The 25,787-nt window shown below is 29.4% G+C and overlaps 1 protein-coding gene across 2 annotated transcripts in view; it reads right to left on the bottom strand.

Moving 5' to 3' along the window:
- Best2 (bestrophin 2) overlaps positions 1 to 25,787 on the bottom strand; it is a 60,178-nt gene that overhangs the window by 19,244 nt on the left and 15,147 nt on the right. The window contains exons 5-8 of one of the 2 annotated variants that reach the window (XM_089224480.1): positions 21,282 to 21,520; positions 12,969 to 13,103; positions 12,702 to 12,809; positions 6,487 to 6,735 (exon numbers count right to left, since the gene is read on the bottom strand). In XM_089224480.1, coding sequence (XP_089080606.1) covers positions 6,487 to 6,735; positions 12,702 to 12,809; positions 12,969 to 13,103; positions 21,282 to 21,520 — 731 coding nt within the window. Of the gene's footprint in view, positions 1 to 6,486; positions 6,736 to 12,701; positions 12,810 to 12,968; positions 13,104 to 21,281; positions 21,521 to 24,360; positions 24,600 to 25,787 lie in introns of both variants that reach the window. The other variant, XM_089224479.1, reaches the window with a different exon arrangement.

Genomic DNA, 25,787 nt, shown 5'->3' with positions numbered 1-25,787 from the left:
TTATTTTAAAGCAAAAATATTCGAATTTATTTAATTATAAAAATGCCAACTATTATAAGTTGTACAAATATAAGAGTTTAAAACAAAAGAATTTACTTATATAATATATAGATACATTATCATTATTATTATTATTATTTGCTTTGATATTGATTTGTGATATCACAACAAAAACCCTTCGTAAACTACGTGTAAAAATGGCTAAGTAAAAAAAAAATTTGACCTATAAGCACTATAAAGATGTGATATCATGAATAAATGCTAAGTACATTGAATTTAAGTAAACTTATTTTGTTTCAATAATTTATTTACTTGGCAAGGAAATACATAGCTTATAGTATATAAATATAAATATAAATATTTATAAAATTATATTTTAATAGTCCTTCGCCATTTAATTATTTTGTTCATCACATTTAAGAAATAATTCCTCACCATGTAAATACATTATTGAAACAAAACAAGTTTACTTAAATTCAATATACGCATTTTGAATGTTTAGTTGGCGTTCCTAGTATGAGCGTTAACTATGAATAATTATCAAATCATTCAAATCACTTGAGTATTTGACTAGGTACCTACTTAAAAAGGTGTAGTATGTATATATTGGTTTTACTTTGAAGAAAATTACTCTTTTTTCTGCTAAAAGTATTAACTGTACTGAGTACTTAATGATCAATAACTATACTATAGTACAGAAAGTTTTACCTTATACATTTTAAGAATATTTTAATATATAAAATAGTATAATTATACTCCTGCAAAAAATACATAAATTAAGATACTGATGTGACTGTCTATATTATATTGTCTATAGTAAAAAAGAATTCTAATTTTTTGCAAAGCTTAAAAAATTCCTTCCACCTGCTTACTATCTAATTATAAAATCGTACCTCATAGAACGTCATTTTCAAATTCGCTACGGTTCTGCCTTCTCGGATATAGCAGTTATAAACGCTGGTGTTCCACAAGGTGGCATATTATCCCCTATCCTGTACAACATTTATGCTTCAGACCAACCAACCACTCCTTTTACGTCAGTAGCCGACTATGCAGATGACAAAGCGATAATTTCTATCAACAACGATCCCCTCATTGCCTCTTCAAATCTACAAAATCATCTTACCTACATGGAAAACTGGTTTACCATATGGCGTTTCAAAGTTAATCAAAGTAAATCTATCCACACTACCTTCACCCTCAGACAGGCTCCGTGTCCAAATGTTTCTCTATATGGCACACCCATTCCTACCTCTCCTACTGTTAAATACCTTGGTCTAACACTTGATCAAAGACTTACTTGGGCCCACCACATAAGAACCAAAAGACTAGCTCTAAATAATCGCCTACGCATGTTAAAAACGGTATTATGCAATAATAAATATACCTCCACGTCCACCAAACTTCTTATATATAAAAGTCTACTCAAACCAATGTGGACGTACGGTCTGCAGTTATGGGGTAGTGCAAAAAAAACAAACGTTAACAAAATTCAAGCATTCCAAAACATTGCCCTAAGGAAACTAACAAATGCACCTCCCTACGTCTCAAATTTTTCCCTTCATTCAGACCTAAAACTAAAAACAATAGCAGAGGAATCCAAATGTTTCTATAAAAGATTCTACAACCACCTAAGCACTCATGCGAATCCACTTATTAAAAAATTGGCCTCCGCTACTATACCAGGTAATCCCCCAAGACGCCTAAAGCGCAAGTGGTGTCGTGATTTGTTATAGTTATAATAATAATATAAAAAAAAAAAAAAATTAGTAAATAATTAAGAATTCACAGAAAGTGTCATCAATGGGTGGCTCCTTTCATCAAATTATTTTCCTGTCATATTACTCTTAGCATATATTCTTATTGTATTATGTATTAATGATACAGATTGTATATTACTTGTAAAAATAAAAAAAAAAAAATTTTTTGCAATTTTTGGTAGTCCCAGAAATATGTCTTCCCGGGATCATTCAGGTAGTTTACGGAAATGCAATATGCCTACCCCCACGATCGAAGTCTACAATTTATATAATTTAAATTTAAATACGTTAGTAACTAATACATTTTATAGTATTATTATTAAAAATATTTGTAATTGTTGATTTCTTATATATAAACATTAATTTTTAATATAAGTTTTATTTTGCTCTCAAAAATAAGATTTAAATACATAACTATAGTATTACTTCTTTTATTTTTTTGCCGATTTAAGCCAAAAAATAAAATTTCGGGTTAATCGGGTATATGGTTTAATCGTTGTTATAATCACAACAGGAATTTAGTATATTTTCAGAAATTCTTAGGCTCTTTAGGGAAGGGACAAGTTTACCCTATTGCCTTGGGTAAAAATTTTACAAATATTGACATATTAACTAATTGTATAAAAAATTTAAAATTAAAAATTAAAACTTATATTATACATTTTTATTTTTATTATGACTTTCTATCAGATCTAAGCAAGATTATGTTCTATTGAAGCAATTATTACAGCCCAAAAATATATATTGTTTTCATCAATTAGTTGGAAAATAATATTAATAATTACAAAAAATATGTGAAGTGAACTTTGAACCAAAAATTGTGTTTTGTGTTGGTATTATTGACAGTTGAATCATAAATAACAAGTAAGTTACGCAAACTTTGAAAGAATTACCTATTTATTTTCTTATCTCCAATCCAGATGAAAGTCGCAAATGTATTTAGATAATTGATATTAGTAAAATTAAAAACAGAAAAAATTTGAATATACATAATTTATACTTGTCTCCTACTTAATATCTTTTATTTTTTTCAGTTTATAACCTATTTTTACAATATATAACATAACCTAATCATAACTATTCGATCATTTCAATATAATATGTGGAATAAATATTTTTTAGTAAGGATTCACTATATGTATAATACTACCTGTACATATGTTACGTGGCTATCGGTGACACAGCAGAACATCCTTCCATCTACCAATATATTAAAGGTATCTTAAATAATTGTAATGGTTTTGTAAATAAATAGAATCGTTTAATATACAACCTATAACGTACGATGAATGACGATAAAATTATACTTTTTATTGTATAGTAAATTCAAATGAATTGTTTTCCAATAGAAATTAATCACGTTAGATATTATATATGAGATAAGCGCTCAAAATATCACAACGTTACAATAATATATATTGTAATATTTCATACACTCGATGATTACATTCATATTATAAATATTTCAAAAACATAAACGAAAGTATACATACATACTGATGAGAGCATGTTCTGCTTTCTCAAAAGCCACCCATGTACTTTATATCTTGGTATGCATGTTGCATGTACACATTGTACTCAAATCATTATAATTATAACTATCGGTTATTATACTATTTCATTAGAGGAGTAGAGGATTTTAAAACGATTTTATTGCGATTACGCGTACGCAATAGGCGCAATCATAATTAGAAAACGCTTCGATTTATGAATTAAATTCGCATTGACGTCAAAACAATGATAAAAAAAAAAAAACAAACCACGAAAAAGTATCGTATTTCCTTTACGTTGTGTTAGGTACTAATTTAATACAAGAATATATTCTACTAAAAACTATTTCGTATCATGAACATAATATTTTAATTTTGAAGATAAATTGATGATATAAAATAAAGAATAAATATTTGGATTCTCAATAGTGGTGTACGAATTTTTAGATTAATCAGACGTGGTCGATGAGCTAGAGCTAGACGATAGTTTGAAGGGTATACTTATATTATATCAAAGACATATGCGAGTACTAACCTATACATACAGCAAACCCAAATAATAATAATCGGACCTACCCAGTCGAGTGCAGTGCTGTAATCATACGTACCTATTATTATTATCATTATTGCTATAACTATACAATACTGTGCTACAATACTACTATTATACTACCACCACCTGTGGCATGCAGTGCGCATGGGACTCCGCGGTATGCATTCCTACACGACTGCTTGACCTTCAATCGAATATAGGTATGGGTACCTACACATACCGTCTACATATGTATACGGAAAAAATATCTAAACCAAAATATAAACACTGCGGACACAATAAATTATAATTTATAGTTTGTAATATAGTATAGGTATATTTACTACCCGTCCGGGTTCATTAATCTCAACGCTGCAAGCCCACGGAACAGTCGACTTACCGAATAGCACTGAGGGATGTACACAACTATTAGAATATTACTTCTACAACTCTCGCAGGGACTGTTATATTATTCAAAATAAGAACCGTGGTTTGAAATATGCTTTAGTTTTTTTCAAAAATAAATATAGGTACTAGAACGGCTAGAACACAGTGGCAATTTCTCTCAAAAAATAAACGGAGCACGCAATTCACCACTACTTTGCTTTGGCCTTATAATGCAGAGGGTTCTACACTATATTGTAGCAGTTTCAATTGCAATTCAACGCAGTAAAGAATATCTTGAAAATATCTTGATAATATTATTCATGGATAACTAAAATGTATTTTTAAGTATTCTTACAATTTTAAATATTGGGAAACGGAGTGGTCGAGTGGATTACGGCTTCGATTCGAATCCCAATGGCGGCACCCGTCTCTGGACAGGCGACTGCCTGGAGAGAGTGACCACCATCCCCCAACCGGGTATGTCAGAAACTTATGGGTACCCAATTCAAAATTCTGCCAAAAACCATTACCACACACGTTTACCAAACCTACCCAACCTGAAAAAACCTATACAGTACCCTCCTCACACCAAATAGTCTATGTTGCCGTGGGTTAATTAATAAAAATATTTTTTTAATATTATTCGTTAATACATATTATTTTTAAAGTATATTTAAAGTACTTGTCAAATGTCTGATAAAGTGCAGATAAGTCTTCGGATGTCTACGGATTCTGGAACCTAGAATCCGATAATCGATGCAAGAGTAACTGTAGCTGATAAATCAATTAACGTAGCAAATTATTATTTCGATATAGTTACTCGAAGTTGCATATACGTATAGTCTATATTCTTATCATTTACAATATCGGTGATATTAAAATATGTTCATTCCCAATTATTCGCAGAACATTTCTATGAAATAAAACTCTGAATGATGAACAACATTCAAAACTTTGTAAATCGTAATTTTTTTTTGTTTTAAATTTATTCACCCAAATGTTTTGATACACGTTTTTAGTAGGTACGTATAGTACGCATATTATGGTGCATATTTTAATATCGTTGTTTTTTTTCAAAAATATTTAATTTACCCTCTTAGATATTTGATTAGTTGTTAGTACTTGTTTTCGATTATCGTGAATAATGTGTGCGCGATGATTAGGAAGTTTTACTGTTACCTACGTTGAACATATAAAATCATCCGTTGTGCAGGAATGAGGAAGCACTACTGCGCGTCGTTTCAAATACTTTTGCAAAATAATAATGATTATAACACGCGACGATTTGGTGTGACACGTGATTCGCATGTAGGAACAATTATTGCGATCGCGTGGGACATCAGCTGAGTCATCTGCAGTAGGAGCAGCAACTATCAGACAGATAACCATAGCTATATAGCCTATAATGTGGTCAACCTACCAGACTTACAAAAAGTATATCACACATCAGTTCGACGGTAGGTAGGAGAAGACGATTAAGACTAAAGGGGATTGATTAGTGGGGGGAGCCCAACCTGGTTATGATGTCCGCTCTAGTCCAATATTTATACAAACGACAACAATTATTACAAATTACAAAATATAAACAATAATATACTATAATAATATATTTATATTATTATATTAGGTACCTGTATAATATTATTAATTTAAGGCCCGGAATTATATGCACTTAAAATATGCAAAAATATGTGAACGAAAATGCATTTTAATTCAATTGATTTAATTTAAAGATGTATATATAGTTCATTAAATAATCAATAAGGTTGACTTATAATTAATAACAAAAAAATGTATTAAATGCCAATTTGATATAATTTAATTGTATTTTGTATGATATATTCTAAAGTATGTTGCATTTTGAACATTTACTCATCTAAATAAAAATTCATGAACAAAAATCAAATAAAACAAATTCAGTATATTTTTATAATATTTCAAAATTACACGGACAGTTAACTAGTAAAGACTTGGATATATTTTCAAATAACAATGCACTTCGATTTTCAGGCAAATTTTTTCTTTTCGGATCCATGGGTTTTACATATGACATAGCATTAAGTATTAGTATTAATAACATAATAGGGACTATTTTTTCATAAATATGCATTTTATTTTAGAAAAATGCTAAAATATGCATAAAAATTAAAAATATACCAAGTATGCAAAAATATGTAACATTTAATTTTGCATACCAACACATTAGGTTAAGATTCAACTTTGTATCTTACCTAACCATTTTTTAATTTAATAAATAAAAATATGCAAACGCATACAATTCCGGGCCCTAATTATTATCATGATATATTGTACTCACGTAGTCTGCGTAAACGTCCTCGGGCACTGCGGTCTTCCTATGCATGTGATGCATCGGTGCCATGTTTGCATACAACGAATCTGACTCCTTGACCTTATAGCACTCAGCTGACCCCTTGGGCTCCTCGCGCCTGTAGTGTTCTGAAGCCACTGTGTATGGTAAGTCTTTGGGCACCACCTCGTCCCAGTACTGGTCTTTCAGCAGTTCCGGGTGCTCTTCGTGCATTTCGTCTACGATCATGTACGCCGCCTGAACACATAACAAATAATAATGTGATATATATTATTGGCATTATACGATACACGTATATAATGTTATCCAACCCCCGGGTCATTTTCAATAGTCGTATCATAATATTTGGCACCCTGCTAAGTTAGACCGCAGTGATTGAGCCAGACAGTCCTTATATTATTATTGTGCCTTGACCGTAAATTTACGAATTCTATTGTCATAATAACATTATCGGATAAAATCTATTCCGGAACCACAGCATAATAATGTATTGAATACACAATTCTTGAATTGAAAATTCGCTAATGAAAATAAAAGAAATACCAAAAATCGTAGGTCAATCGGAAGACTATTCCAACACACGACTGTACATATACCGAAAAGAAGAGACAAGGACTTTCCAAATACTTGCAGGGTGAACTAAGACTTACGTTATAATATGTTATTGAGATGTATTTATAGTGTATTAACCCTCGATCGACCCGATTGTATTTATAGCTCCTCTTCTCCAAACTCAGACTATATCCGCTGGATTCAATACTTTACAAGAGTATTCACCTAAATGTGCCATTGACTCTTTGATTTCACTTCTATACTTGCACACACTACATGGCTTTTTGTACTTACTCGACGACCTCGAGTCTAATCTTCCATGTTCTCAGTTTTATACCCTATATCCGCAAAAAATCATCAATTGCATTTCATACTATATTACTATCCATGTCTACTTCATTTTAATTTATCTTTGCAAGGGCTTGTTTGACCTGCACAGAACACCTACATAAACACTCATGTAACAAAGAGAAACTAGGTATTTTATTTTTTAACTTATATACACATATTGAATAAAAATTAACAATATTTTGATTCTTTGCACAATTAAAAATGTTTTACTGTTAACAACCTAAACCTTATCTCACGTAGAATGCTCATTTGAAGAGATAAATAAAAAATATAAGAATAAATACAATTGAATAGGTAATGTAAATTTTTAAATATACATAATAGATATATAAGAATATTAAAACTACCTATAAGTATAAGCTTCACAATACATTAAATTTCGTGAGTAAACGAATGTAGTATCTTTAAATAAAAAAACATGAGTAAGGGGAGGTGAATACGCATCCCCTCGATCCCGCAACCCTATCGATCTCTTCGACTATTCCCTGGGTGCATGGGTTCATCCCTTAGAGTAAGCGGAAATGATAGTTGTTGGTTTACACGGTTTTATAATGTTACTAAATACTGTTTGTTGTTAATCTCATTCTAAGGTTTTCGCACGCATTTCAGTATAACCATTATCATTATATCGTACTTATGAAAAATTAATACATGATATTATAAAACCATTATTTTGTTATATCAACTAGATTGGTACTAGCTTAGGTAGGTATATTTACGAATACTTAAAAAATGTAAAATTTATTATAACGTTGAAAATTATCTGCTTAAAAGTAAGAAAATAAACAACAATCCCTTAATACCTAATAGTGTCGTACCTATATTGACCATAATAATTGCCGTTATAGTTGATTAGTGGTCAGTCATTATTTCTTTAACTACTTATAATATGATTGTTAATCATTGTTATTGTGAGTGATCTATTACAATATTATAGCTAAATAATATCGTACCTACATACTGCAGTGCAATTGGTAGTTCCTAATGTTCCTATACACTTAAGCCCACGTACACTACACTTATCCCTAGCACGATAAGACGTGTCGATAACGCACGATATACCACGAATACGTCATATTTCACGCGTATGTACCGCGTACGAACTTACTGTACCTACCACGTATATTGCGAATAATACACGTCTGTGGATCAGTTGTACGTGCGATAACTACACATTATTAGTCATGTTATACTATTGTTAAGCAGATATTGCGCAGTATCATAATTATAATAGTATATCGTATATGTATTATTATGTTCATCGTGTCGGTAAAATAAAATATTGAAGCAAATATATGCAAGATGCCAGATGGTCTGACGCGTGTTTCCCGTCATTTTCACGGCCAATCCCTGCCGATATGTTGGGAGGGAAAAAAAATCATTTTAGGTGTTGCTGGTTAAGTACCTTATACCTATAGATTGTTTACAATTTTTCTTCGTAAACATTATTTAAATGTTCTTAAAATATATTTTATTTTATATTCGGAACCTCCGTTCCTAGGATTGGTATCAAAATACAAGGTTCTTTAAAGAAAATTTTAGAGGCTGTACTATGTTGGCCCATATTGTGCTCACTCATCTTACTTAATTAACTAATTCGCTGGATATTGTGAAATATGTAGTTCATTATATTCGCCGACATTATTGTTTAAAAATTTAAAACCCAACTAAAAACGCCACATTGCAATGAGTGAGAACCTGTATAACAATAGTACATTTCACAAATTCAAACCATATTTTCTAATAGTCTTTAATGATTAAAGAGGTAGTTTCGTCAATTAAATATTAATTTCCAAAAACAAATCTAAAAAAATAACCGTGTTAATAATGTGTTAAATTTTTTTCATACTCTCTGTAAAGAAGTTTCAACTCATCCGTACGTAGGTATACTATATTCCAAATTACAATACAAACTTTTTAATAGAAACCATCCTTACAATAAATATTAAAACAAAGTTTAAAACTTCACAAACACACACTTTGTAAAACCCTGAATCTGAATTTCGTTTTGAAAATCGAAAATCGAATATTTTAATGTTTACATATAGGGTTGCCATTGGTTATAGAAATGAAAGAGACTAATAATATAGTATGTATGTTAGTAGTAGGTATATGTGCATATAAACAATAAATATGTATGTATTTAAGATATAAACCTACTCAAAAAACTGCTAGACCAATTTTTACGAAAATTTCAAATTGTACTTATATACCGTGAGTTCAATTTTAAAGGTAACAGGAAATATTTCGAACGCATGACCTTGAATTTGGATTCGGGTTTTTTTTACAGGATACAGGACATATAAATAGATATTTTTTTGATAAATTTAAATTTTTAACTTTTTTTTATCTGCGCGTGCGCAGTAAAATAAAAATTTCATAAAGAGGAACAATTATTTTTGATACTGGATTTGGATTGCTCTATTTTTTTTTGAGCAACTTTGATCTTTACAGTTTGTTGATACCTTCAAAATTGCCATTTTTATGACGGTCTAAAGTTTTAAATCAGTTAATTCGTAAATATCGCATTTTTCAACGCTCTATCTTAATTAAACATTTATAGGTATTATTAAAACAATTTATTTTTATTAAAACTACAATGTGTATTTATTATTACATCGAATTTATAAAAAAATATCATTATAATTTATTCGTTGAAAAATGCGATATTTACGAATTAACTGATTTAAAACTTTCGACAGTCATAAAAATGTCAATTTTGAAGATATCAACAAACTGTAAAGATCAAATTTGCTCAAAAAAAATAGAGCAATCCAAATCCAGTGTCAAAAATAATTGTTTCTATTTAAGAAATTTTTATTTTACTGCGCAGTGCAGATAAAAAAAAAGTTAAAAATTTAAATTTATCAAAAAAATATGTATTTATATGTCCTGTATCCTGTAAAAAAACCCGAATCCAAATTCAAGGTCATGCGTTCGAAATATTTCCTGTTACCTTTAAAATTGAACACACGGTATAGTTTGTATAGCTTGACCATGTTCGAAAATATACCGAATGATATATCCAATCTGATACTCGCCGAATTAGTTCACAGAGGCACAAAGCTATAGTTACATTGAAGTCGATTTTCCGGTGAACTGAAGAACACAAAAATCGAAATATACCTACAGCTATATCATTATCTTAAAGAAAAGAGCTTAAAAATAAATGTAAGGATCATTAAGTAATATTATAGTACCATTAGTAGGTACTTAATGATGAATGTTGATTTTAAAATCAACGTGAACGACAATTTACATAATACACAACTAGGTAGATAGCTGCATGTTGTTAATTTATAACTATATACAATTATACAATATACATAAATATATATATATATATATATATATATATATATATATATATATTATATATGTGTATGCAGCTTAGAAATTATTATAAACAGAATAATTGGTATCGGAATTTACAACAATTATTTTTGTTTTTATTAAAATGTAAGTAATGTGTTTCATACAGGTCCATGTCGAGCAGTAACAAAATATAGAAATATTACAACGTTTGAAATACGCTCGCCTGTATATACCTACAACTTTCGATTATTCAGAATACATTTCGAAGACAATTGAAGATATATTATGTAAAACGGTGCAGTATAAATAGAGTCAATGTTTTAATAAGTTATTTAAAATTCTGAGTTATGCGAAGAATGTGTTACTATTAATATTTGTAGAAAATGAAAAAAAAAGTATATAATAACAATGATACACCTATCGAAAAATCAGTTAATTAATAATGCTTACGGTTGTATCTAAAATTAATTAAAAGTTTATAAGTGTACATTAAGTTTTATATTAATCGTCTAATTGGAAAAATATATTATGATTTAATCAAACTTGACTATAAAAAAAAAGAAAAAATGTACACAATAAGTCAATAACATTATTGATTACTTATACCTATACCTATATGTTTGATCATGTGTCTGAATATTGGATTACATAAAGTCAATACCATATTTAGAAGTATTAAACATTTTGAAACATCTTTAAATTGTGTGATCGGAGTATCAAAGGGTTATGATTGTTATTAAAATCCTTGACCCTAATTAAAACTTTTTTAATTTTGGCATTACGACAATATCATCGGTCGAACGAAGAAAACGAAAATGAAAAAGAACATTATAATATTATTATAGTGCGACCTCTTGTTCTGTCACGCTTATGTGCTTACCTCAAAAAAGAAACGAAAACCGCGAATATTGTGCATTGTACGAGCTGCGATGTTTTTTAATTAATGTTATAAATTATTTACTAACGATAATAAAATAAAAAACATACAACATTTATTCTGTCATTCATCAGTTTCAGAATACATTTGTCAAATGACAACTGTTTGTTTGTAGGTAATAGGTATAAACCTAATTTAGTACCTATTTTATTAATATATTATCTGCTTTTGGTCTCAATGGACGGTAAACTGTAAATGTGAAAGTCTTCCAATTATTTTTGTGCTTTAAAATTGTAGAAAACAAATGTATAATATAAATAAATTTGCATTTGAAGGTACACGTATTTTGTTCTAAACGAAAACTGGAATAACTCGTTTAATTTTTTTTTTAAGTTTATATGTACCTACATGAACCAGTAAGACGATATGATTCAATTGTTTCTGTTTTCATTGTTGAAGTTTTTGTTTGCTACGTATACTATTCACTAATATTAGTTACGATTTCTACAAATATATTATTATATTTACCTTAGTGGTGGACTGTGCCGGCGAATAAACGTTTTAAAACTACAAGTTTGTATTTTATTATATTATTTATACTATCAAACCACTTATTTGATGTAGGTGCCTGTGTATACATTTAAGTAACTAATATAGTTATAAATGCATAGGTACTTATTATACTGATTATTAGAAAACTGTTAAAACTTTAAAAAAATATTAAATAAGCATCATAATAATAATCCGATGAAAAACAGAATTGTACAATTTAATTTAATGTAAAAAATTTAAATACTTATAATACTAAAAATGTAACCTAAAAAAAATTTCTTTTACTAATGGCCTAGTTGTCGATGTATTTTGATCAATAAAAATAATAATAATAGTAATAACCCGATGTCAACAAGAAGTATCGTTATATCGAGTGAAAAAGAAAGTATGATATAATATTATAAAATATGATACAATTAAATCAATACAATAGAAATATTATGATTTGTGAGAATTTATTTTGAGCTTATTCACTTCCGGCTAATTGCTACAGTTTTTATAGTTTTGCAGGTTTTGCGAAAGATAATATTTATATAACGATGGTGGTATTATTTACCTTTATGTGACGGTCGATCAACCAGTTAAGCTCAATGTCGTCATCGTCTTCGCCAAAAGGTCCGATGAGAACTTCCGCCACTTTCAGCCATCCAACAAAGAAACAAAACTGAAATAATAAAAATAATATATAGTTGCATATATTGGCACATGATGTTCAAAAACAAAAAATATATATTATTTTTATTATATACGATCGGCGAAGTCTCTGTAAAAATGAATAACAATATTAGCGAATAATAATAATATATGTCGAAAGACTGCAAACCTCGATAATCGTCAGGATCGGTACGTACAGGTCGAACTCTTTAAAATCTTTGAAACCCCATTCTGGCGGAGGCTCTACCATCTGAGCACCGATGAGCTGGGCACCGAAATAGGCGTACAACGACAACGTGACCACCTGTCGCACAAAATCGACTGTTTATAAAAATTCTATAACACATGGGTTTGTGTACGCCGTGTATACATATATAGGATGTTCCAAATTGTATGTGACAGTAAATTTCAGCATCACATCAATGTTACTATAGTAATATACTATTTCGTATTAAAGTCTGGTGTAACATAAAATTACGAGTAGAACACCCTATATGTAGTATTATTATAGCAATAATTCGTGTGTGTTGTTGCAGACGACGAATTATGAAATAAATACTGTACACACGACCGTACCGCGGGTAAGCACGCGAATATATTTCTGTATAGGCAACTTTACCTATAATACAATATACAATTTAAGAAGAACGCATTAATGAAACAGTAAAACAAGTAAGTATAAGTTTATTATATGCATATAATATTATTATGATCCGATGATGGTGTTAGTATTTATGTCGCTTTAACCGTATACTCGTCTAATCCGGCCCATTTTTCATCAAATCATATTATACAGCCATACAGCCATACAGGTATAAATATCTAATAATAATTTAGTCAAGTATTTCAAAAATAATGTTGAATTATTATTGAATGCTACCGGTATTATAATATATATACCTATATAAAGGTACCTTTATAATGCGATAATTTTCATAAATCATAATAAATAATGCATTTTGACAGTAAATTCGTATGTAGTTTCCGCGGTAATAAAAAAATTGATTTAAATTCAACCTACGAGCACGACTGTGACAAAACACGTGCGATAGATATTGAGAAAAAAAAAATTTTCATTACGGGATACGGTCTGTTGAAATATGAATACATATTGATGATGCAAGTAGTTGTGGTTTACAAAAACTTATTTCAATATCAATAGTCAAACCATCAAGGCCATTTTGATTTTTTGTAACTAGTATTTTCAATAATTTCGCACGTTAGTCATGCATATTATAATATTATAAATAAATACACACTGTAAAACAAATCGCAAATTTTAATTCCAACATTTTATTCGATTACACGAATCAATTTTTGTACACTCGAAAATAATAATTAAAAATATAGCAAATTGTGTGTAAGCTATTGTCTAGACTCTAGAGGAACCTGCAATGGCTCAACAGTCACCCCGGAATACCACTTATGAATATACCACGCGTGATATGAAACACCACGATAAGACCTACTAATAACATATAATTTATATGAGTCCCTACAAGGTCGGTGAATACAAATTATTGCTTAGATGCGATACACTAATTATGCAAAGTAAGTATTTTTCAAATCAATATGCTACTTAATATTATACAATTATCATGTTTTTAATCAACCGAAACAACATTGTTGATAATTTTTATTTTATTTTAAAATGATGAAAAATCACTAGTTGTAACTTGTTTTGTATAAGTGATGAATCAATATTTTTTGAAATGTATTAATTTGTTATGTCTTATCAGTTTTACATTATTATTTGAATGTGTTAAAAATTAAAACTATAAACAGCGGAAAATATAAAACAATATATTTGTATTTATATCATATTCTATATAAAGTATGAAAATGAAACATATTATATAGTTAACCATTCAAGCTGTTTAAATTAAATACTGAGAAATTCTTCTCAATCCACTGCACATTTTAAACTAATAGGTAGTTTTGATGTATAATTTAACGATTTGTATGTTAATATAAAAATAATTAAATAAATGCCAGTGGAATAATTACAATCAAACAATTATTATCGAATGATTTCGTAATATTTTTTCCTTAACAATTAATTTGAATTTGGTAAAATGTTATATTAAAATACACGATGTTCATCATAATAATCACACAATTATACAAGTAGTTCTACCGTAATTTATTATTACTATTACCGCTCTTATTGTTTTATTATTACTCAAGGAAATAAACAATGCGATTAGGTTCTACTATCCACTAACATTTAAAATTTAAAACTATAACTTATGAGTTGAACAAAAAATAAATATTAGTTCAAAAAACTATTCAATGTTTTCTATAGACAACATTTTTAGAATGGTAAAAATGTGTATAATATCAATTGTACTATAGTATACGCTCTAAATTATTAATTACATAATTTTATAATCATCAATTGAAAACTAGGTAAACATAGTATTCCCATAATATGATAGTTTAGATATAATTTCCCATAATATGTTGGCAGTATCGTAAATTTTGAAGGAAATTACTATAAAAATGAAAATCTACAAATGTACTAATGTTAGTCTATAAATGTTCAGATTAGGTAGGTATTATAATATTCACTCATTACAAAATAATTATAATATTTTTTATGGTATTTTTGAATACTCGATGAGAATTTTCCAAAATATTCGTATCACATACCATACAGGTATCGTTAGATTTAGAATTTAATTATGATTATCGTAATAATATTATAATATTTTGAAATTAAGACATTATAAACGTCGTGAACACATCATAAGAATTCATACTATGAATGATATTATTGGTTTAGTCATTAGTGGATATAATTTACATTTTTATTTATATAATTAATTTAAATTCAGATGATAATTTGATTGGGACATTTTTTAACGTAACTCGAATTCAAAATCGTATATTTATATATATAAGTATACTAGTATATAAACTGTATCTATAACTGCAATTATAATTCAAATTATAATAAAAGAAAAATAATAATAATAATGTAGCGCTATTTAGGTATATCTGTATAATTATTATATTAAATATCGGCCGTCCAATATAAATTTGTATAATTCTTTTCGTATTCTGATTTAGTAATTCGACGAACACGTATTCCATTTCTCCGAAACGAGTAATAATAATATATTAGTACCTACAATAAATTCTTAATTTTATAACTAGGAGCGTTGAAATTATGTATAGGCACATATCTCATCGGATTCGGATGTAAAACGACGGTGAAATTTGTGTCCGTTTGAAATATACTATTATTTCCATGTGACGTGATTATATCGCTCATATTTCGTAAAATTTAATCCGATTTTCGACTGCGCGTAGAAGAGCCTACAGAGTTCATTGGACGAGGCTGTATACGCACGCCCGCCGCCGTCGCAACTAACAGCCGAACGCGTTTAATATTCGAACGATTGCAAGTCTTTGAAAACTGGTTGCCTCCGGGTTCGCGGCAACCAGTAACCACGATCGGTATCGTTTGTTACGGACAACCACGATCCACGAGAAACGTAAAAAAAAATTATGTTCATAAATCTAATATTAAAGATACCCCTAAGTAAGCCTAAATGGCTATTTTTTCATGTCATTCATCAATTACTGATTATCACAAAGACCAAAGAATAATTTTCACCATAAATGCTTGATGGTCGTCGGTAAATGGTAATTGGTTATAAGTTTATAACACTATAAAAGTACGATTATTAATACTATACACCACTACCTATATTTAAGGTAATTTTATTACTATAGGACTGAGATTTTGATGCATTTACTTTGTTTTTTTCTGCTGTACAATAACTTTGCTGGGTATGTATAGAAATCGTGTTTTAGGTATGTGATAATATTATGGTGTTTATTGAAACGTTTATTTTATATTTTGGATCCTTAGCAATATTTTAAATTTCTTTAACTTTTCTCGATACATTTTAAAATGCACAGGAAATAATTTAATAATATTCTAAAATTATGTATTATTATTATATTTATTGTACTGTAGTGACTGTAAACAAATTTTGCAGTATGAAAAATTTTAGGTGTATTTATTTATGATTATTTTTTCTCAAATATTTTCAATTTAAATTCGGTTCACAGTTGTTTCCTGTTTAATTCTATAATAAAAAAACAAGTATTAATTAATAAACAATAATATCATATGCCATTTGTTATCAGTTATTACGCAATACGCAAGTAGCTAAAAATAACAAGTCGTGTTCCGAAACACTAAAAATGAAGTTGCGTTATTATAATGCCGTTCAACTCGTAATAAATTCTCTATCAACTAAAAATGTATTTCAAAGTATAGGTAGTTATGCAAAAATAGTCACGAAAATAGAATAGAAAACCGTGTTATAGATCACAGCATGTCATGAAATAACATTTAAAACAACAAGCTCGTTCTAATGTATACCAACATCGAAACAAATAATATGTAAATACGAAAGAATTCGGACACTACATATAATTATCATAATCTACCTATCTATTGTATTGCGTCCATCAAGATCGGATTCGATCAGTTCCAGCCGATCTCCAACAAAAATGCAAACAACAGGCACGAATAATATAATATTACTATACCTAATAACAAAATCTCTTACTTAAGTCAGGATATAAATTATGTATAAACTATAATGTACCAGATCCGATTCGAATTCGACTATAAAATGTCTATATATCTATATTATAGTACCTATGTGAATATATTAGATACCTATATATGTACCTGATATATATATATATATATATATATGATGCGAGTATCTGGACGGAAAAGATATTCCGTCAAGGTGATTTTTACATCAATGATATAATATAATCATTCGGCCAAATACCTATATTATGCGCGTTACTATATAATACATATATATATTGTTTTGTTGTTGAGTGCAATGTTTATGATTTTTTTGCAATTTTTCCCCTCGGAAACATCGCAGCATTGTTTCCGCAAACGATATTCAACGGATCGAATTAATGTACCTATACCTATACTCAGGTATGGAGCTAGTATTTAGTAACTATAGTTGTATTTTTTTTTCTGCACAGTGCATTGGGGTATCGAGCTGCAGCCTTGCATGGTCCGATGCTTTTAAATCGGCGAGACCGAAGAGAATCGTAAACAACAATTAGAATAACAAAATAAAAAAAATTATACACATATGTACCTACATAATAATAGTATAATACATATAATAAAACAGGAACTTTACGGATGTAATTTACAATTACAAATTTACAACAACCCTTAACAATAATCGACACGTATCGTATAATATGCATTATGTTAATACTAAAACTCTAATAAGCGTATTATGATAAATAATAAATGAAAAAATAATAATGTATTTAAATATATTTGGAATATCAATGTATATTATCAGGTACCATTTTTACAACTGAAAAGGTATATTACGAGATTCCTGAAAACTTATATTTCACAAAATGTTATTATATTCATATAATCATGTCGATGATTATACAAAATTATTTTATTAAATTATGTATAATATGTATGTTATTGGTCTAAGGAAAAACTCGTCCTAAATTATTATATAATTACGTAAAAAATTAAATGGATTAAATATTGTCATTTTATTAAATTTTATCTTCGAGAGTTCACCTAAATATAGAACGGCTTGATTTTTTTCGATTATAGTATTATTATAAATTTATAACGTACCTATATTTACTAGGTACTAAATTCATTATAAGCCTATCATTCATATGAGCCACTTATTCGTTTTTCTATTTTTGAATAGTACATTGCTAATTGAAATTCAGTGACATAAAAGACTTTTAAACATTAAATACATAGAATTTCACCTAAATATACCCATTCACCTCTTACAGATAGTTTTGATCTATGTATTATATGAAAATAAGTTTGAATATCATTTGATGAACTATAAATGTTTATGCGCATTGATGCAAATGTGATTTTAAATTAGCAGCATTATCACTATATATACGCAAAAAATAGACTTACACATGCGTCAATGAACTTGTTTTTTTAATTTAACATTATACAATATTACAATTGTTATCTACTTTAAAGCCAAACTGTTTCCATACATCACTATCTAAAGTGTCACTAATGGGTGGCTTCTTTAATCACGTCTTTCTCGCCTGTTTTCTTTTTTTGCTTTATTTTTCGTGTTAATTTTATCGTATTTGCTTATTGTGCCTAAATTGTACAGATTGCTTATTATATGATAAAAAATAAATATATCACTATGTCCTCTAGGTAATGGTACTAAATTAAAATCATCACTCATAATTTAATATTAAATAACAATTAATTTATGTTGTGAAAAAAATAAATAATATAATTTATTACTGAAAAACTCAACATAAGCGAACTATGGAAAAATCGAGACTAATGTTGTAAAAATCCTGTCATTTCGATTTATGTTTATACGCGCGGATGTCTTATCGAGTAAACTATTGTCTATTAATTATTAAATAACTCGAAGAAGTTATGCTTATCGACTATCGTTAGTGTTCATCTTTATTTGCCATTGATTAACTGTTAAAACTTAAATGTATTGAAAATAGAAACTTGAACATCGATATCAAAGATCAATGTACTTTCGATAAAAATTTGGCATATCGATATCGGTAAAATTGGTTCGATATCGAAATACGATATCGTTGTGCATCACTATTATAGTGATCCATACCTGGATACCTGCCATGAGCTATTGACTAGAACACATTTTTGATTAAAATTGAACAATATCATAAGGTGTCATTGATTCTTTAATCTATAAATCTATAGGTTACTGTATATTATTTAATAAGTACATTAGTTATTCTAGAAACACCTCTACAAATGTATATAAAATATGTTTTTATTATTATTAGTTTAAAGATATGTGTCAATGACAATATAATAAAATGCAAATTTTGAGGTCGACAAATGATCAAAATTTTTAATAAGTACTATTATAAGCACAGAACTCTTTGATTATTTATTATTATAACGACATTTTAAACAATTTTACATTATCCCAAGCTAATAAAGTCAGTGATAATTTTTAACTGAACTAAGTTAAGTTGTTGGAAAATATAAATAACTGTCCGTCAATGTGTTAAGAAGTTTAAAGTTTAAAGTAATCCATTTTTTTTAAACTTAGTTAAGTTAAAAATTATATGAAACTTACCATTAACTTTTTTAAAATTAAATTAAGTTAAAGGACTCATAAGTTAATGCATCGTAATTAACCCAATCAAAACTGTAACAATCAGTTAAATATTTAAAATTAAAAAATGAACGGTTTCATTATAATTATTCATGATGTAATTTTTAACTAATATTTATCAAGTTTATATATATGATCAGGTGCTTGCATTTTCATACTATATCATGATATTACATACTTAGATAGTTGGATAAAATTCTTAGTTCTTAATTATATCAAATTACTTGTAGGTACATAGATATTGTTTTGATTATTATTTAATTTAAATTTCTATAGGTACGATTTTGTGGAATAAAATATTAAAATTCAATAAAAAGAATATTATATTGAATAACAAATAAATAAAAATCTAAGCATTTATTTTTGTTATGGTTAACATAATAACATGGCATTAATTAAAAAATCTGTACTAGATTATTATGACGTCATGTCATATGATTACCGAAATAGTAATTATTACGAGTAGCTGGGAGCGCAAAAATGGTACGATGTCGGTCTGTCAAGGTATTAGGAACTTAAAAATTAGCACAAGCCGAAGGCAGAATCGACAATAACTGTAGAACGGCCAAGGTTACGATCGTCTCTAGTCGGAGTACAATAATTACAATATATAATATCATATTTTATATGAAATGACTTTGGTCAGGATTACCCATATACCTGTATATTATAGGTGGTAGATACCTAACCTACCTAGTACCTACCTACCTACCTATCTCGGTTTCAAATTTTTTTTAGCAAATCGATACTCAGCAGTAATATCTGTGCATTAATAGTATTAATAGGTACATACTACGGGGTCTCGTAAAGTTTACGGCATAATAATCAGCGATCACATGTCGATGTTACTCACATAGTTGAACCTATTACGAACATAATATGTTTAAAGAAGTTTAAGAAATCGTTTGGCACGCGACGATCGAGAGTTGTGGGTACCTATGTATGGCTTACAGCCAGCATTATACGAGTATACGTTTACGATGTTAATATAATGATATTATTACTGTAATAGGTATATGAATGCGCACAGACTACAATATTATAATGTTATATTAATATAATTAATAATGTAAAATATTGTAAGACACTTATTTTATCATACACTACATATGTTACCGATGATAATAGTTGCATTACAGATAAGACATGGCATGCAAAAACACCTGCACCAGGGTAAAATGTAGGCCCTATACTTGCGAATAACAATATAAATTGTGTATACTATAAAAATTTGTAATTTGTATAATAAATTATGCTCATTGTTTTGTATGTAGTGTATAGTGAATACCGACCTGTGAATAGAGAATGGGAATGTTGACGTTATCGTAACCAATCAGCGATCCCAGTCTGTACCTCATGTCGGACATTTCCAACAGTATTGTCTGTACCATGTGATCGTTGGATATCAGTTTCTCTCTTCTGGCCCGGTTTATGATGTTGGTGGCCCAAGTCAACGGGATCCAGTAATTTGTCATCGCGGTCTTTGCTTCCACCGCTTCCAGTATCTCCTTTTCGCTATCCATCATCAAACCTACGCCCGCCGCCATGTTTTAACAAAAAAATGCGTTTCGTCGTGGATAACGTTTTGTTTTGGTTTATATTATTTTTATCTTATTGTACAATGTCAACCGTCGTTATCTATTTTCATATCCGTATAATATATAGTTTACGATATAATATATTGTTGGCTAAACAGCGGTATGTTTATAATCAATTAAGTGGGAGGGGGGCTGATAGACAATTTAAACCTAAGTCAGCAGTAATCGCAAATCATAAATCTAATGAACATTTTGATCGGCTTTTTCTAAAACCAATCATGTCGTTGTATTTTATAGGTATTTTACAGGTACCTTGTATCTTACATAACGAAAAACGTTTTATGAAAGTCAAATTTATGAAATGGGAAGATCCGAAAAGAATAATAATTTAGTGCAATTACAAAATAAAAGCACTCCAATCCCACGCACGTAGACGTACCTACATAATATTGTACACAGTTTATAAGGGTATTGAACATAAACTTGAATAGTCTATAGTACGTATTAGTACCTACTCTTGTACAACATATTATTATAATATTTAATGTCGTATATTTTACTTTTACATAAGGTTATTTTTTGAGGATATGTTTATATAATAGTATTATAATAATATATTTAGTTTATCGGCTAATATGCAAAACAACAAACACTGTTATGATTTTGATATTAATGTGTTTACAAGAATAATTCGAAATCAGTAGCAATACCTATAGTTATTAATGGAATGAAACTTGCACTGCTGGTATGCAATAATAAAATAATTAATAATTTCGCTCGGAGAAACTAAATAAGTAGAATAAAAAAAAAATTATGAAGTATATAAATAGCAACGGTTAAATATTTCTACGTTAAAATAATAAGAGTCTCCGTCTCTCTCTCTCTCTCTCTGTCTCTCCCTCACTGTCTTTCAATAATCATGGTAGTAGGTACCTACCTACTACACTTTCTCCCGGCAATTAGATTACGTATGCAGTGAGCACTTACGACAACTAGCTAATATTGGTACGTACAATGAGACGTGCTTACCTATATAATATTGTACATAATATTATATATCATATACTTGTACGCGTCGCAACGTAATCGGGTGTAAAACGGGATATAATTAACTACCTAATTTATATGTTATAATATTTCGAGGAACAATCGACAAACATCACGCGCCAATAACAATAATTATATTATACGGCGATAGGTATAATATCATAATATAATTGATAATAATTTTGATCTTCTGCTGCTGTTGGCGCTGCTGCAGACGAACAGTGAGACGCGCGAGTTTAACGAACACGGCGACTGCTGCAGCTGCACACTCTGACAATACCCAAATCCGACTCGGACGCGACCGGTGTGATTTTTTGGCGTTATTATTAATTATTCTCGAAGAAATATAAAATAATTAAAATATATTTAATATTATATTATATTCCTGTCGTTGTTGTTGTAGTAGTAGTAATATTTCGCGTTTGCATGCCTGACACATCTTGTGACAGGTGAAATTTATCTGCCATGCAAAACGTTCACCTTTCTGATGTTACACGCGGAATTATCCTTATATTGTTATATCGTATAAATACATAAACCTACATACACATATACCGCCATATATCTCAGTGTACTGTGTTGTACATAATATATTATATTATTTATATTAATACTTCAACGCGTAGATTATGTATATAAACCGCGGTATTTATATTGTTATAAATCATTATGTCGTTCATGTACATAATTAAGACGATAACACATATAGGACATAGGTACTATAATTTATATGTATATTATATACACACGCACACGCATACACACACATATATATTTATGAGTATCGATGCTATATTATGGCTGAAGCTTATTTCGTGTAACATTGCGATTCAAATTTCAAACACTGAGCCTCAGCTGAGGTAACTGGTATATAATATAATATATAAACATAATATGTATATGTATGTGCTTCATAAAGCCAAACCAACTATAATTTGGTAGGTAACTTGGTAAGTGGATATAATTAATTACAATTTCGACTTGACTAGATTCCGGTAGAATAACGTAACAATAACATAGAATATTATGCCACAATCGTGTTGTTCGAGTTCGACCCGAATGTGGTTATTTTTTAAATGCTCGTTCCTCGGAGGTACATTTCTGTATGTAGTTGGCGAGTCTAAGATCACCGAGCGATTCTTATGAATATAATGCGAGGTATGTAAATAATAAATATAATAAATGATAAAAATAATACAAGCTAATGTGTATCATGCACTTAATACTTATAAAGATCCAATTTCAAAATGATTCTGTACATGCATTTTTTTTTTTTTTTTGTTAATGTTTACATGCACATGCAAAGCTTAAGCAGTAGGTATTAATAAAAAAATAAATAAAAAACAGAATATAAATAATGTCACACCAAGAAATCAACACTTTTACTATTACGATTAAACAAATGATTTAACTACGGTTATTAATAAATTAAATTATTATTGATGAATATTATGAGTCTTCCCAAGAGATCTGCTGAAATTATATTAATATTTTTCATATTGTTTGAAACGGACGTTGTATGATAATTTCGCGAAAGCGTTAACAACGAGTTTTCAGTCAAAAAAAAAAAAAACCATATTAAACCATGTATTATTATGGTTTTTGAACAGACGCGATTTATTATTCGTGATAAATGAGAACTTAAAATCAGCAGGTGACCGGGGAAGAACAAGATGTATGTTTTAAAATGAAATGAAAACACAAATGAAACAAGAACGATGAAATGATAAACAGAATAGATTTATATAAATAGGTATAGTCGGTAGGGTATTGGCAAAATGCTGACCTGTGTGTAGACGAGCGGCACGCAAACGGTATCATAGCTGATTATAGAACCCAGTCGACGCCTGATGTCCGACAGCTCAACGAGAAGCGTCTGGACCACCTGGTCGCTGGATATGAGCGACTCCCTGCGAGCTCGGTTTATGATGTTGGTCGCCCACACCAACGGCATCCAATACTTGGACATGGGGCTTCTCTCGTCCATCATTTCCACGATTTTTTTTTCACTCTCCAACATGATTCCTGTGTCATGTCCAAGTTCGTTACACGTTCAACAACATAGTCCCACCTCCCGCCCCACCAATCCCAATCACCGATCCCTCCAACCACACGGCCGTTTTTATCGGACGGTCGATCGGCGAAGGTTCGTAATATAACATAATATTATACATTAAACATATTTTTATTTGTATTCTCATCAAATATTTCAACTATACGCAACCCGTCACAGATATATTTTTGATTGTAAATGACGTATAAATAAATGAGATAAGATCACGAAGACGTGATGAAGCGGATATGAACAATCAAAAACTATTATAGGTACTGCAAGTTTTGAAGAAGAAGACCAACACAGTTTACAGAAAAATTTATAGGTTCCTTGACAAAAAACAAACGCATAAAGTAAAATATTTAGAAAATTATCAAGCCAGTGTGGGCAGAGGCAGATAAATAACTCGTAAAACAATAACATTGGTGCAAATTCAAAATTCGCATTCATCTGCGAGATATAACATGACTCCGAAGTGAAAATCCTTGAAACTTTGTTCCTATTAACAACTTATATCTATATATCCATTATAATGCACCATGTATTAGTAACGATTCTGTGCACAACAATAATATTACTATATAATATACACACACACGTCACACCCCGATTCAAAGGTCACAAGAACGAAACAAAGAATTCGTGCACACCAATCATATATATGACGTTTTACAGCTGTCACCGCAGTAAAAGGTAGGTATAATATGGGTAGGTAGGTACACTTTTGTAGTCATCATGCGAGATGGATCCAATTATTGCAGATCCGCGACCGATAAATTATATTGTTTCGAGCTTTGACGTGGTTTTCGACAAATAAGTAAATTATTTAAAAGATGGTGTCATATTTAGGTGTAATTGCAGAGAGACACTGAGTTAATATGATTATATTATTGCGGAAATAACGAACGATGTATAACTTATGAATTTATAATATTTCTATATTATTATTGTGAAAATAATCGACTAATATGCGTGTGCGATACACAATATACTCGCTTTGCTATACGATGACATATATGATTGAATTAAGAATGACACAATGATAAAATTTTGTCAGTTGACCATTGTTATTGTCAAAACTAATCCAATCGTAACGATCCCATCCCAGTGGAATATTGTATACCTATATAGTACATATAGAGTGTACCTACCGTATATAT

The sequence above is a fragment of the Diuraphis noxia genome, unplaced genomic scaffold, assembly GCF_037042655.1.
Source record: "Diuraphis noxia isolate RWA-SAM2 unplaced genomic scaffold, SU_Dnox_SAM2 contig0003, whole genome shotgun sequence".
NCBI classification, from domain to species: Eukaryota; Metazoa; Arthropoda; class Insecta; order Hemiptera; family Aphididae; genus Diuraphis; species Diuraphis noxia.
The sequence above is the reverse complement of the archived record's forward strand: the minus strand, read 5'-3'. Positions and strand labels throughout refer to the sequence as shown.